This window comes from Lonchura striata, chromosome 11, assembly GCF_046129695.1.
Source record: "Lonchura striata isolate bLonStr1 chromosome 11, bLonStr1.mat, whole genome shotgun sequence".
Taxonomy (NCBI): Eukaryota; Metazoa; Chordata; class Aves; order Passeriformes; family Estrildidae; genus Lonchura; species Lonchura striata.
In genome coordinates this window covers 10,453,744-10,469,493 of record NC_134613.1, presented here as the reverse complement: position 1 = coordinate 10,469,493, position 15,750 = coordinate 10,453,744, and the positions used below count along the sequence as shown (strand labels likewise).

General features: G+C 40.6%; 1 protein-coding gene across 1 annotated transcript in view; it reads right to left on the bottom strand.

Annotated features, from left to right (window-relative positions):
- MYO1E (myosin IE) overlaps positions 1-15,750 on the bottom strand; it is a 75,825-nt gene that overhangs the window by 41,345 nt on the left and 18,730 nt on the right. Inside the window, 3 exon segments of the mRNA XM_021532031.2 lie at positions 805-899; positions 1,761-1,850; positions 4,126-4,269. Coding sequence (XP_021387706.2) covers positions 805-899; positions 1,761-1,850; positions 4,126-4,269 — 329 coding nt within the window.

Sequence of the window (15,750 nt, the reverse complement as noted above, 5' to 3'; positions counted from 1 at the left end):
TTATTTCCTATATATCCCAGGGGTCTAGGAGCAGGAAGACCCTCCTTGGATCCAGCAAACTGTTACCACCTGCTTGGCCTTCCCAGGTGTAAAATCCCTGCACAGCCCTGGGAGGCCCCACCCTGCTCTGGGGACAGGCAAAAGGAGCTCCAGGTGCTCTGCACTGCAGCTCCCTGTCCAAAGGGACAGAGGTCCCAGCTGCAGGATCCTGCAGTTCTCCTCTCCACACATCTTCCTTTATCACACACCACCTAGAAACCCCACAGCTGAGAACAAAGCATAACTCTGGTCCCAAAATTCACTTTGACTGTCACTTAAATAATGCCTGTCATTAAAGAAAATTAGTAATAATTCTACAGTGAATTCCATCAGTTAATAATTAAAATAGATTAACAGTGAAGATAAAATTAATTTCCCTGCACCTCTCGCCTTCTGTCTCTGAGTGAATGCAAGTAGAATTCCAAAAGGAACAAAAGACCATGATAAATGTAGTCCATGTGGGATCACTGGATTTAACAGTACTGGTTGTACAGCTGTTAATCCAGCCCCCTCATGTAGTCATTCAAGCTGTTGTAATTTTGGTATTGGACAAGAAACTGGCTGTGTGAGTAAGAGATTTCTTGTGGTTAAGCTATCATCAGGATTGGAAAACAAAAAGAAGGGTCAGAAAATACTTAGCTATCCCAGAAAATCCAAAAACGTTAATGTGGTCAGAAGATTTTTCAGGATATAATCAACTTTTCTACTTCTTCAAGTTAAAACACTGTAAGAAGATAAAATAGTTTTTACCAATCTTTTTCTTACCTAATAATGACACACTGATTTTCTCTGTCAATAATCATGTTTCTGTACATGCTGTCTGCAAGAGCATAAATATGTGGTGGGTTTTCATACTGTGCCTAGGAGGGGAAATAAAGAATAATTTTTCAAGACAGCATTAAAAAATTAAGAAAGAGCAAAATAAATTTGTATTTAAATTGGAAGAGATGTTTCTCTGGAAAAAATAATTCCAAATAGCACTTTATAGTGAACTTTCCCCAAGAATTCTTTGGTGCATTTAATAAAACCAAACTGAAGTCTCTAGACTTTGCTAGTGAACTTTCTCTCATCCATAATTTTCTCCTAGAAATACCCTATTCTAAAAATGGCTTCCGCTGGAAATGTATGACTTGTGCAAAGGAAACGCACAATTTAAGCCTATCCCACCAGTAGTCATGTGCTAACAATGCTCTGGTGCCTCAGGTCCCATTTTCATCCACTGGGCCATCCAAACCAACAGCTGTCCTGAGTGGACATGCTCAACTCAAGTAGGAAATTGAATTTTAAGACCCTCATGTGTCTGTGCTAACTCATTCTTCAAGCTGTATTTTCAAAAGTGGCATCTAATTTTGGCACCTCACTTTTTTATTGTTCTTGTCCAGTTAGAGAGTTCTGAAATCACAGTCTCCAAATCCACTAATGGCCATTTTGTGCATATGACAGCTTAAAAACTGCCTTTGCAGGAGCAGGGACATGTCAAGGAGAGATACATAATATGGATTAGAACTAATCAATACAAGTATTTTCTTGAAATACTGATCTTGCATTGCAGGGAGTTCAATCTGAATACTCATTTCTATAGCAATGACTATCTGCCAAGTTCTCCCAGGCCAGCACAATGCTATCAAATCCAGAAACAAATGCTTCCCAGAGTTAAACTGTGCAGAATAATATATGCAAGCCCCAGAATACTGCACAGTATTTTAGACTGCTTTACTTACTGCTCCTTGGTACATTTCAATTTCCTTTTCCCCAAAATATGGCATTTGCTTGAAAGGATTCACAGAGATAAGTACAGAGCCAATATATGTCTGCATTCAAAAGAAGTTAAGGTAACAACAGTTTCATAAAGTATCATCTTACTACTAACAACAAAGAACTTTTCCATCTATTACATAATACTTCAAATAATAGTAAAAACCACCACAGTTTACAATTGTTAATAAAAATTAAATTAGCAGGCTTACAAGAAAATAAACATACCATTCAACTGGAATGTTTCTGTGTTATCCTATTTTAGAATAATCTAAGTACAGAACCACGTATTAAATGCCAAAACATGACACACCTTGAATAAAAATACAGAAAGGAAATGGCCCACTTGAACTGGTTTCAGTCCTTTCTAACTGAAGAGGTCATATTGTCAGCATTAGAAAATATGGGTTTGACCTTTGCAGAATACAGTGCAGTGACACATTCTGATCTCACAGGACAGTGCTGAGCAAGCAGAGCTGGATGGAAACGGCCACTGCTGAGCTAAATTAGACAACTGCTGAGCTGCACGCACTGGGGGGTGCTGGGGGAGTTGGGTAATTCAGTCTGTGGTGTTATTTTATGAGTGGAACTATTAACAGCCCCTCAGAGTCCTCTCCTGCAGGCTGCTCTGTACCACTACACTCATTTTCAAGCCATTAGATTTTTTGCAATGTTTTTAAAATGGTATTTCATTCTGCATTCAGCTGCACATGCTCTGCATTTCAAATACTTCATAAACCTTTGGAACTGCAGCTGCAGTGTACACATAGGAAGCACCTGATAGTAAGTCACAGGTATCAATATCACTTTTCATTGAGCTGGGAGTTAGCAATGAACCTATGTCTGTGGGTTCAAAATGTTGTACTGTAGGTTTCATTAACAATCTGGAATTGTTCACAGGCAAACTTGCTATCTAAGCTTTCTGTACAAAGTAGAAAAATTAACAAATCTATCCTGCTGGATTGTCCTATGTAGGAATCTCCTACTGTGGTGCCAAGTCACAAAAGGTAATGTGTTAGAGAAGAACTGTAACTCCATTAACATAATTTCTATAATACTAATTTGAAATGCTTTCTTTATACATTTTTAATTTTATTCAAAACAAGTGACAACATCTGGGTCTTGGATATAATAGATCAATTACTCATTGTGTCAGTATAAACACTTGAAGTGACAGTTTTCTGTTGGTAAACAATACCAGCATTTTCTGGGATGATTCTGTCATCTCTGTACAATGTAGCACTGAAAAATGTTCATTCATGAGTGGACATGCAAACAATTCAAATATTCAAGAGATGATCTCCATCTCTGAATGAAAAGCCTTCACAGAACTGCAAAAGGAGTATTTCTCCCTACATAAGGGAAGATTGATCCTTCAATGTGACCACAAGTTCCCTTGGAAAACACTCTTACTCCGTCTTCAGTAGAAAGATCATCTCCATGTTAATCTCACTGTTTTGAAAAAAAAGAAAAAGCAAAAAACTTTCTTCTGCACACACTGAAGTCTCTGTGCACACTGCAAGGAACATGCAGCGCTCCACGGGCCAAAAGCACTTGTGCTACCACCAGGAAGGATTCTACAGAGTGTCCCTGTACTACAGTCTGCCAAATACTGTGCAACTTCATCATGCTCCTATAAAGCAGTTTTAATAATAGTGCAGTACTTCAGTCAACAGAGGGTCCAAACCCATGTTCACACACAGATTAGAAACCTCTGTAGTTCGTGATGGAAACAACTGCAACATGAACTTTCCTCTATCAGTTCCTTGCTAAATTGAGCTGCTATGTATAGCTCTTGACCATCTGTCAAGAATATATGGAAACAGCTAGATCTTATATTTCCTCCCCTCTCTGCTAAAATATGTTAAGTTCTTCAATGAAACTATTCTCCAGATACAACTAGGAAGTATGAAAACCTGGCTAAAGCAGAAGGAACTGCATAGCTTTCTAGTACATCATCACTGACTAGAATTTACAAAATTCATTACTGCAGCTCATGTTACATTGTAAAAGCTGAAAATGAAATAGGGACTATTCTTATATTAAGGAATTGCTTTCATGTGATTTTTTTTTTTAAAAAGCAAGCCTTGAGTACTGAAGTCTGTTCTTCCTGTTAGGTTGCAGGTTCCAGTATTTAAATTTTCATATTTTTATTAATCATAGAAAAAAATTAAGTGAGAACACTGAAGATATACAGATGTTGACATATTTACCTGTTTCCATCATCCCATGATTCAGAGTATTAAGAATTACAGAATAAGCTGTAAACAGGGCTATGTCACAGAATAATTTTGGAGGTATAGCAGGCTCCACAAAACCAACAAAGGATACAAAAATATAGTCATCCATGTATCGTTTCTTCAGGTTCTCCACTATGGAATCCTCAGATATTTTGGAAAGCAGGACCATATCATCCACTCCACTGTGCTTGACATTGTGGCTCTGCCAGTGGTATCTGTAGTGTCCTTTGCTGCCCTGCAGGAAAGTACAGTGAACATCACAAAGGTTACTACATTTCTCATCAGCACTAAGTAACTGAAAACCATAATTCAAATTCCAACTCCCCAAATATTTTTCTTTCATTGAACTCTATTCCTTGATCCAGGCATTCTATGAAAGCATACCTAAGTGGTGTCAGCTGACTTGCCCCTGCACTGTTAAAGAATTGCACTGGCCTCCAGAACTAGAAGGTAATTCCATGGGGGTTTGCGACCACCTACACACAGAATGAATTTCAGATGGCAGACATTTTTAAACCTAGTAGGAAAAAAACCCCAATTATTCCCACTGAGATGCAGCTATTGGAAGCTAAGGATGCAAAAATTACACTCCTACATTGTAACTATTAGCAGTGAGGATAATTACCATCACCACAATGAATTCCTCATCCTTTACAGTCTTTTAAGTCAAAGTTACACATAAGGTGTTACTGGCAGGGAAGCTGTGAGCCTGCTGCAGTGAAGTATTCAGGGATGTTCTGCAAATTGTGTACCCCAGCTTGTCGGCTGCATGTCTTCACAGTCCCTTTTGATCTGTTAGTCACCATGCTTAATGACATCTAAATAGATACTCTCTCCCCACACTCAGAGACTACTATTTCAGGATGCTACTAAAACATGTGACATTTCATGCTGTACCACTTGAAATCAAAATCTGTTTTTCTTCCAGCTGATTTGAACAGTAGTTTGGTTCCATGGATACACCCACAAACCGATTTAAATCCAGTTGACATCAAGGCTATTAATTCAGCTATAAATCTGCTCTCCAAACCCAAACCTATTTTCTGTAGCCTGGCAGACAATGCTAATGGAGTTCTGATCTCTTCACTTTTTCTACTTAATTTTTACTTACACAGTACTGAAATCAGTGGTGCTGGAATTACCACATTTAACACTGAGAAGTGATTAACTATGCTGTCAAGAAGATGTGGACCACAAAACGCCAATTCTGCAAATTCCCCATATTCTTTAATGCTACAATTTGTAACAATGTGATTTAACTACAGTGCTCTGGTGTACTTTATCCAGGAACAAGTCACATTCACCAGGATACCAGCAATTTATTATTACAAAGTACATTATTTTATTCTGCAAAAATTTCACAGATTAAAGAAGAAAATTTAGGTACTCTGAATACTTCAGCTGCATTGGTATTTTGAAATAGGACATCAGCAACTTACAGAGGGGGCAACTTTTGTGTGTTCTGCAGGAGCAAATGACCCACACAACTTCACTAGCACCAAGTGCTGCGCCAGGCCTACCAGCTTGGCTTCATGTCGACAGACATAAAAGACCAACTGGATTTTTACCTCAAGTTAAATTAACTTCCACTAAACCCTGCTACTGCAGACAGCACAGAAGCTGTAGGCTTTATGGGTGTTTTCTCTTAAGCCTCCAGCCACTGCTATCCTGATGCAGATCCATTACTGCCAAGGCCAGCGGAGAACAGTTGCAAACTTAAATCAAAAGAATGCTTTCAAATATAGCACAGTAGAAGTGAATATGTCCGAAAACACAATCTCAGCAATTTGCTTGAATGTACATGACATTCAATAAAATAATACCCTTAAACTAGCTTAGCTTGTGTGAACCTTGTTGATTTTCTATCTGTACAATGGAAGCAGTGATCTGGAAGCACTGAGAAAACAAAGAATCAATTTTTTAATTGTCATAAAGCATATGACTGAAAATATTAGTTGAAGCTTGAGTTTTGGAGAAAACAGAAGTCCAATGCAGAAGAATAATTTCCTTCAGTGTACTCATCAGCTTATTTGTGATATTACACTTGGAAAAAGGAACTGGCAGGATGAACAAAAATGTACAGTATCAAAATAAATATGGATAATTAGATTGTTCACAAAGCTACACAGTGGTTTAGTATCGGATAAGGGAGTAAGCTACAGAAAATGTGTAAGAAATGAGACTGGGAAAACAATCAAGCTTCCCTTTGGAAGCCATGGCATCAGACCCAGTGAGCTCAATGAGCACAAAGCTTGCAAAGCCACGGGACACATGGAAAATGTGCACACTGTCTGCAAAACAGCAGCTTTATGCAAGTCACTGACTGTGATTAAGCCACACACAGGACCAGGCCAAAGGTTCTTCCCCAAAAGCACTGGGAGGCAGCAGGGAAGCAAGAGGGCAGTGCCAGGGCAGCCCAGCTCCCCTGAGAGCAGCCCTGCCCTGCACTCCTGCCCAGCTCTGACAGCAGCAATCAAAGCCGAGAGCAGCATGACCACACACACTGCAAACGTGCAGACAGGTTCAACAAAAAGGCAGCAGCCTAAACACCCAGTAAAGCAGCAGCACTAAACAGCTGAGAGTCATGGCAATAAGTAGTTCACATTAAAATTGTAACTCAGTTTAAATGGCAGTGTCATAGCAGTTTGGAATTACCCTTTTCCTTTCAAAACACGGCCTTACATTCAAATGTGCAGAGAAGCAGAAAATCACCACCAAATTATTGTCAGACTTCTCCCTGGGATCTAGAAATAAGCCCAAGCTTCAGTAGTGCCTGACCAGCCGTGTTTAAGTTTTGCTCTCACTCTTCCCTCTCCAGGAAGGTAACACCAGTGGGACGGCTACGTACAGTGACTACCACCTCTCTGTCTGGGCAACAAAATAGGGAGTGTTTTATCTAGAGGACAACACCCACTCCCAAGTTCTTGCTCTTCCAAGCATGAGCAATGACTATTATAGAGTCTAACCTGAACTTAGCAACTTCCATCGCTTCCAACCTTGTCTAGCTAATAAGGTTCAAAACTAACTGTTTTTTTAGTTTTGAAATTTAAAAAAATAAATTTTTTTAAAGTTTTAAAATTTTCCTATGATCAATCACCTGCAAGAACTTCACATTTTGCATTATATAAAAGCATTTATATAAGCAATTTATAAAAGTAATTCTTCATCTTACTCCAGGCTGCATATTTTCCAAAGGTCAAGGCTAGATGCTTAAAAACTACACTAATGATTTCTTCTTATTGCATGTTTCTTGAGAATTTAAGCTTTTGTTTTACCCAGAGCTTTCCACCATCCAGATAAAAAATGCAGCACTCTCATCTGGAGACAATTTACACCTGAGCTAGTTACCTGGTCTCCACTGGAACCTGCTTTGCAGGGTGCACTCAGGCTAATTCACTCAGCTGCTAATTGCCCTCTGCTGTCCAGCACACTTCTCCCTCCACCCCTCTCCAGAGGGATCATCCAGACACAAGGCCAGGTCTCCTTGGCCTGCTTGTGTCCTCGTGTCCCAGAAGGTTCTTCAGGGCCGGCAGCACAAGGCTAGCAGAGCTGCCCCACACCTGATGCTCCAGCAGCCCCAGCCAGGAGCTGTAACTCCGAGAGCTCCCCTGGGACACGGTCAGAGCTGGCCAAGGAGCCCGAGGTCCAGCCCTGGGCCAAGCCCTGAGGTCAGATGGCAGCAGACGGGGATTTGGCTTCTCTTAGGTTTTCTCAGTGAAAGGTGTGATCTAACTGTACAGTAAGTAAGCAAATAAAAAGTGTGTGTCAGCACTAACAAAGCCTGAGCGGCTGGAAAAAGATGAGATTGGCAGATTAGGAAAAATACAAAACAAAACACCAACCCCAAAACAAAAACACATCTAAACAGGCTGCAAAAAGCCACAGAAGTGGAAACACCAGTGTAGAACAACCTGGCTGCCAGGCCTCCCCCAGGCTCTTCCTGGGCTTCCAACCCCAGCATCTGACGTTGCACAGGGAGTGGAGGCTGGAGTGCAAGGCTGCAATTAAAGGCGTGTACCACACTGCTGTCAGCTGTTATTATTCATTTGGTTGCTGTTTTAGGCTCAAGATCAGATCTGCTCTGCACTGACAAGAATAATATTTATGAGTCACAAGCTGACCCCGTGAGCCGCAGCCTGAGGGGGGGCACGGCACCTGAGCCCTGACACCCAGGAACCTGCAGAATCCACTCTGCTCTCACTCTGAGCATGTTCCTGAACTCCCACTCACTAACAGATTAACACAACTGCTACATTAATACCAAGAAAGGGGATGCAAAATATATTCTATGTACTATACACTGTCTATGCTTCCTGCACTACTTTTGGTACTGGCACTACAATATGGTTAAAGCAGATCATTTTGTATAGAATGAATAAGTATTGATAAGAAATTTATTTACAGAATTTATTTTTGCTGCCCTCCACCTTGTGTTACAGTCTCAACTGCTGGTTTCTTATTTTTGCTTTTATTATTGTTTGTATATTCTTTCATTATCCTAAGGAACATGTATTTGATGTAGCTATAAAAAGATAAAGTCATGCTGTGTCACAACATGGGTTTTCTTTTAACTGGAAAAAAAAAAAGCAAATATTTTTGTATTTCAAGGTGTTTAAAAATAGAACATCTAAAAATAAAGCACTAAAAACAAGGGATCAGAAGAGACTGTATATTCCGTGCCTGAGAACTTTCTTACTCTTTGTCCATCAGAACTCTCGCTAAACTACAACCACCTACACGGCATCAATAATCATTCTTCATTCCCACAAAGGGAAGAATTGCCACTCTGAATCTCTGACAGCTTTTTTCAGTAGCAAACACTAATGTCCCATCACAGTGCAGAAGGGATTCTCAGCCTCCACGAGGAAGTAGGAGTGTCAAGTGATCACAAGCATGACCTTTTCTTCTGACACAGTAGAAGTAGCACTGCACAAAATCCTTGTAGTTCTGGAGCATGTGCCTACCTCCTCAGCTCAGTATTATGAATACAACAGTAAATGAGACACACACACCAGCCAAAGATGTCACAAAACTGACAAAGCTGCACACCATTTACTTTAGACCTGACACAATGCTTCTATCAAAAGAGGCCTATCACCAGTCCCATACAGACATCATTTGTATCAGTTTTTCCAGCTAACAAGAAAATAAGAAGGCCCACGGCTTTCTGAGATGATATCATCTGTCAAAATTAGCAAACTTGTCTAATCCACTTATGAGGAATCTTTCACATATTTCTAAAAAACGAAAGGGTCTGCCGTTCCCAGAGAATATTGCAAAAATACTTAATGTTAATTTTGGTCCTTGACTGGGATAATCAAAACAGAGAAGCTATAGTGAACAAATGGGCTCCAAAATAGCTCTTGTATATCTTATGTTAGAAAAAATACTTATTGGCTTCAATGATGTGACCATATTTCTGAAAGGAAATTGAAGGAAGACAGCAGAAGCAGCAAGATGGACAAAGATAAAAGGCCATTTATTTAAATTTAACATGAGGAAAATATCAAGAGAGATGAAAAGCAGTGCTTAAAGATTTGAGGAAATAGCAAAGCAAAAATACTAAGCATCTAAGCAGCAGGATAGACATCTTAGAGAACTAAAAATACCAAAAATGTATTAAGGAATGGAAACTACTAGCAGGTTAATATAAAAAAAAAAAACTCAGTCAGGGAAATATAATACTGAGAAAAAAATTCTGGGGAGAAAAGTCAAGAGCTCTCACTGTTTGCCCCACAACAGGGGTGGATTCAGCCCAACATGACCTGAAGGACTGATCCCAGAGCTGGTTACAGGCTGCAGGAGATCCCAGTGGTCCAAACACCTGCTCCCATCAGCTCCTGTGCAGTGGCTGCTGCCCCAGCAGGGCCTGGCCCCAGGGCAGCTCTCCACCATCACCTCCTGCTCTGGGTTCTGGAGCCAGGGAGCGCCAGGCTCCACCTCCCTCAGCCAGGGCTGGGAAGAGGAGATGTGACAGCAACCAGAGCCTGCTCATCTGGACAGCAAATGCACACTCTAACACAACAGGAGTTATGAGAACATGGGAGTCTACAGGATTTACACATCATGCTCATTTTCAGGAGTCAAAAACTGCATTGGCATTCTTCTAAGATAAGCTCATCTAAGAGCTTTATTGCTTATATGCTCTAAGATAAGTAACAGGACATTACCAAAACAGAAGGTATTTCAGTATTTGATCACAAGGCTCAACCATTCCATCAGGATTATCAGTATTTCACTAAACGTTTTGAAATATTGTTTTTAATAAGGCACAGCTACACAACAGACAAAAATAAAGACAGGAATGAGCTCAGAAGTGGATCCTGCAAACATGCCTAAGATTCTGAAACAAGTTACAGAGACTGCAGGCAGATACTGGGAAGTAGTTAATGAACTGTGAACTCCTATTTGTTTATCCCACAAGCCTGTTGGGCGGCTTTGTCCTGATGTTTCAAGAAATAACTTTCCTAAGGAAATTAAATACTGTTAACAATTTAATATGGCTGACTTGTTCTTACATATTTATTGTCTTACTTCACTTATTAAACAGTCTCCAGGGCTGTCTGAAGTCTTACTCCTTGTGGTACGAGCAGCAAGCTTTCCTGGGACTGGTGGATCAGTAGAGGCCCTGGCTGCCTTGCAATAGCAACTTTTATTCCATGTATGTGTGTGCATATACACCACCACAATCCCCCCTGTACTGCCACCATAGCACTGAGCAGCATTCACGCACACTAACTCTTGATCTCTGAGTTGTATGTGCAGTTTACATCTGTATATATATATCATACAATTTATGAAATGTAAGAGATAAGTTACAACAAATATTTTCATCTTGGCTACGTCAGTCCTTGAAGTGTAATGAAGATTTTATGTCTGTTGCTTTTCTCCATTAGAGACAAGTTTCAAAAGGGTTTAAGCAATCATACATCTTAAATGTAAAATTATTATGGTTTTTAATTGAAAAATGTAGTTTGAAAACTCCACCAGAAGATTCAGACAACATGACACTGCCTCTGCTACAGCAGAAGCCTGAAAATACTTTTCCTGGATCATCTTGAAACTAAATAATAAACTAAAGTCCACTGGGAGCTTCCCATGTGCCCTCCAGAGGGAGGAATCTCGGAGCAATGTGACCCAGAGGCTCCACGCGTGGGACCAGCACCTCAGCTCGCACTGGAGTGGGGAGCATGTGGATGCTGGGGCTCCTGCACTGCGTTGGTGCCAGGGGAAAATTTCAGAGCAAGTAAAACCCAATTTTTTTTTTACATTACAAAAATACCATGTCCTGTTCTAGCTGGTATCAACACTCACTCCCCTGCCTCATCTGCAGCTTTTGGAATCTCAGGCTTTAGCACCAAGCTCTGACCATCAGGCCACGCTCACCGCAGTGAATTCCTTTCTGCCCAGTCACTGCGCTCTCTGTAGGGCTGCAGCCGTTCCCGTTCCCTTCTCCCGACCCTCCTGTTCCCGGTAAATGAAGACATTTGTTTCCTCGTCAGACGAGACATTATCCCGTGAGTTTAAGGCCAAAGTGGGCCCGGCAGCATGCCCCAGCTGACAATCCCGTGACAGAGGTTTTGCTGGGAAACGCCTGCTGTCCCGGGAGTCTCCAGGGACAGCTCTGGGATGGCTGCAGCCTCAGGCAGCACATTCTGCAGTTCACCGAGCCATGTGCAACTGCCTTGAGCGGCTGCTCAGCCCAGACTCCCCTCCCAGCACCACAATGCTCTCCTTCCAGAAAATACAGCGGGGCAAAGCAGCAATAGGAAAAGAAAAATATTATTTTAGCTTTATCCTTTAGCTGCAGGTTTTGCTTTTTTTAATCTATGCAGAATGCAAATTAAGAGCATTGCAATATTTCTGAATTACGTAGCAATTAAACTGATAATAAGACAACACTGAAGGATGAAAGGATAAATATATTTTTGCAATTATTAAAAGGTGGTGAAATAATTTTAGAAGTGGTAAGATTTCCAGGAATAAAACAGCTCATGTTAAAACACCACTTAGCACTCCATTGCACCTGAAGAGTACCAGCTACACCATTTACATTCTGCATCCATTTCCAGTGATGTCAACAGCACCTTCAAAGAACTGAAACATCTCGCTCCCAGTAACAAACGTTTACATAATCAATTCAATGCATAGCTATAAGCAGAAAGACACCACAACTCCAAAAGAAGTAATCAGGCGTATTTTTAGTTACACTTCTTAATAAAATTACTGAAGACGTACATTTTGTTGGGTATATTTCTCCTCAGCAATTACTAATGGATTTTAAGAACACAACACGTTGGGCAGATTACAGACCTTATTTTAACATTGCTTTTAACCAAGAATATCAAACAAGATATTTTTATGCCAGCAGTTTGATTTGAGTAACAGTATGTACCAATTCCACAAAAATTGAAAGACTAATTTTTAAAATAAGTATTAGCTAAATCATCCTCCTGAATAACAACTAAATTTAAAATCATTTGGGAAAACTACAGCTGAGTGTCTTTCATGGGTTTTTTTTAGATTTTTTCCCTTAAAAAAAAAAAGCCATTTTCTGAACTTATTTACAAACCAGAGGGAATACAGATATTTTTTCTAAGTGGAGACTGTCATGTAGTCACATGCCTGCGGCAGTTGAGGCTAAAGAAAAACACTTTATTGCAACAGGCATGATGAAACTGCAAAAGCTGCAACACAGCAGAAAACTGTGGCCAAGACTTTTTTTCAACAGCATTTACCAAATGCACGGCTTGTGCTGACATCACCAAACTTTATTAGTACAACACACTGCTCACAGTTGTAACATTTAACTGCTCTGATACCACAAATAAGATGCACAGTAAACTGCTTCTTAACCTGGACATTAGTGTGGTCATGGGTTTTGAGTTCACCTGTTTTTGAGGTATTTGCTTTGATCTTCCCTCCTGTATGCATAGAGTGGGGCAGGACAAGACAATCACTGCTCTGTGCACCAGGGTGGAGGCTGTGATAAAGAGCTTATCTGCCGCAGACGTGCTTGGAGAACTCCAGTGCATACTGTTAGGTTTACACAGGATTTTCCCAAGGTGCCTTCGAGAACGTCGGCTTTCACGTTTGGTGAGAGCTGGGGAATCTGTTCTTGGGCTGTGCTCAGCTGCGGGGCTCAGGGCACGCATTTCTGAACAGCAGAGCTGCAGGAAGCGCGGGCCAGGGGCGCTGGCCAGCTGGGCCACCGGGGCGTGGGATGGGAACGGCTGCAAGTTTCCCTGCCCACCCAGGAGTGCTCCTCACACACCAACACCCCAGCACACAGGAGCCCGCACATCAGCATCCCAGAGCACAGGAGCCCAAACATCAGCATCCCAGAGCACAGGAGCCTGCACACTGACACCCCCAGCACACAGGAACCTGCACATCAGCATCCCAGAGCACAGGAGCCCAAACATCAGCATCCCAGAGCACAGGAGCCCAAACATCAGCATCCCAGAGCACAGGAGCTGCCAGCTCCTCTCACTGGGCATAGTGGCTGGAGGAGCATGTTTGGGGGGTCAGGAGGAACCCCACACTGGGGGAGGTTCTGATGCAAAAATTGCTTTCTATGTTTATTTTAATTTCACAGAGTGCTGAGTAAAGGGAGTAAAAGCCCCAGGACCGCAGCAGCTTCCTGTTTACCTCTGGCAGCACAAGCTGGGAGCAGCAGGGAAAGGCTCAGGGAGTGGTGCTCACTCACCTGCAGCAGAGCCCACACCTGGGTGGTAACATGCATGTGGCTCAACACGAGTCCCTTTCACCAGCTCTCATGTTTTGATACTAGGTGCAAAAATCAGATTTTACTTCAGACACTGTGAGAAATAAGACTATTTGATATGACTAAACCTTTAATTTTACTTTAAAATAATACGACCATAATATTTATTTCAGTGTATTCACATACGTTTCCTTGGTTAATTATTACATAAATACAAACAAGAATTTGTTTGAGCATTCCACCTCAGGAATATGTTACATCTTGCCAACGGACCAAATTTAAACTCCCAAAAAGTTAATCAAAAACCAACAGGAGGAAATAATCTTGGGAGAAGTAGTAAACATCAGATCCAACAAATCTCACACACTCTGCAGAATTCTCAAGCAGATTCTAATCCACTTTCTCAGCTTAGAGTCACATCTGTCAGGAGGCAGCCTCTGGTACATCTTCATTCATCCTTTGTCAAGGGCTTTGTTTTTACATTAAGTAATAATTACATTATGCCAGGGCAAGCAGGTCCCACTGACTCTCCAACATCCATGACAAATTCTCATAACCAGATTATCTTCCATATACACATTATTCATAAACCTAATATATGTAATTCCAGTAATTTTCTAAAGCAGCTCTGACTACTCAGTCCAGGGCAACTTTGAAAAGAAATACATTTTAAACCAGCATGTAACACTCCGGTTGTATAGAATAACTGGTTTATTGCCATTTAATTAATATGACAGTTTACTTCACTTGCTTTTATTACAGTATCTTTCAAATCTGTATGACAAGAATGCTGTTCTCTGAACATTTTTTTATTAACCCAGCTAGCTTAAGATTTCATACAGTTGTCTAAACTTCTTCCTCTAAAATCCTATGCTTCAAATTACTTACTCTAATTTGTATTAGGCTTGTATCCTGGCTCTGTAGACTTTCATACTACCATAATAATACAAAAGTCACCCAAGAAAATGAAACTAAAAATCAATATACTGATTGATACAATGATCTCCTCTAGCTCACTGCACTCTGTCAGTGAAGCTGATATCCCAGAAAGGTGGAAGCATAGAAATGCATTGCAGATATGAAGTGTTCATTCCACTCTTGGGAACATGTGTCTGGCCCAACATTTTTTACTATAACCATCAACAACTCAGAGACCTGCCCTTCGTAGTTATTATCTGGGCTGTGTATTACCAACAGGTGTATGATCTCTTCATCCCCAGAATTCTTATTTTATTAACTCTGGATAGAAGTTCACTTAATAACTAAAGTGATAGTTCTATTGGTCTATGAAAGATTTTAACACAGAAACAACCCCTTCTCCTCAGTCTTATTTTAAGTATGTGAGACTGTTTAATGTTAATATCTAGCATTCAAATTATTCCCAAAACAAGAAAGCTAACAAAAAAATAATTTGGATATCTGGCTTTCTTTGTAACTCTAGGCTTTTACCAGAGGTGTGAACCAACACATTCTTTACAAACTACCCTTCTTCCTCCCTTTGCTAGGAGAAACTGATGCTATCAGGACATGGTTAGATTCAGTCTCATAGAGCTTGTATTGGCATAATTGTGCTCTGAGCACAGATGGCAGCCAAAGAAGCTGTTTCACAAAACCTGTAACTTTATCACTGACTTGGCAGTACTATGCAAAGGACCACATTTAAATGTCTTTTAGGCCTTGCAATTCAGCATCAGCATCATAAATATACATAAGATGCCAACGATTTCTGTTAAAGGGGAAACCAAGTAAAAAGCCAAGTGTCAGCTTTGAGGTGAAACTGCTGCAGACCATTCCAGATCAATATCCTGGTTTTATTTCAAGAACTTCTGTAGTGGTGCCATGTGATGCTGCATTTTCTTTTCCCTTTGATTTCCCATTTCTGTGTTTAGCAAAATGCTAAACTTCATAATGAGAACCTGGAACAGGTGAAATTCAAGCTAAATCACAAGGTTTCAAAATTGGGGTAATGGAGGAAAACAATTTAAGTCT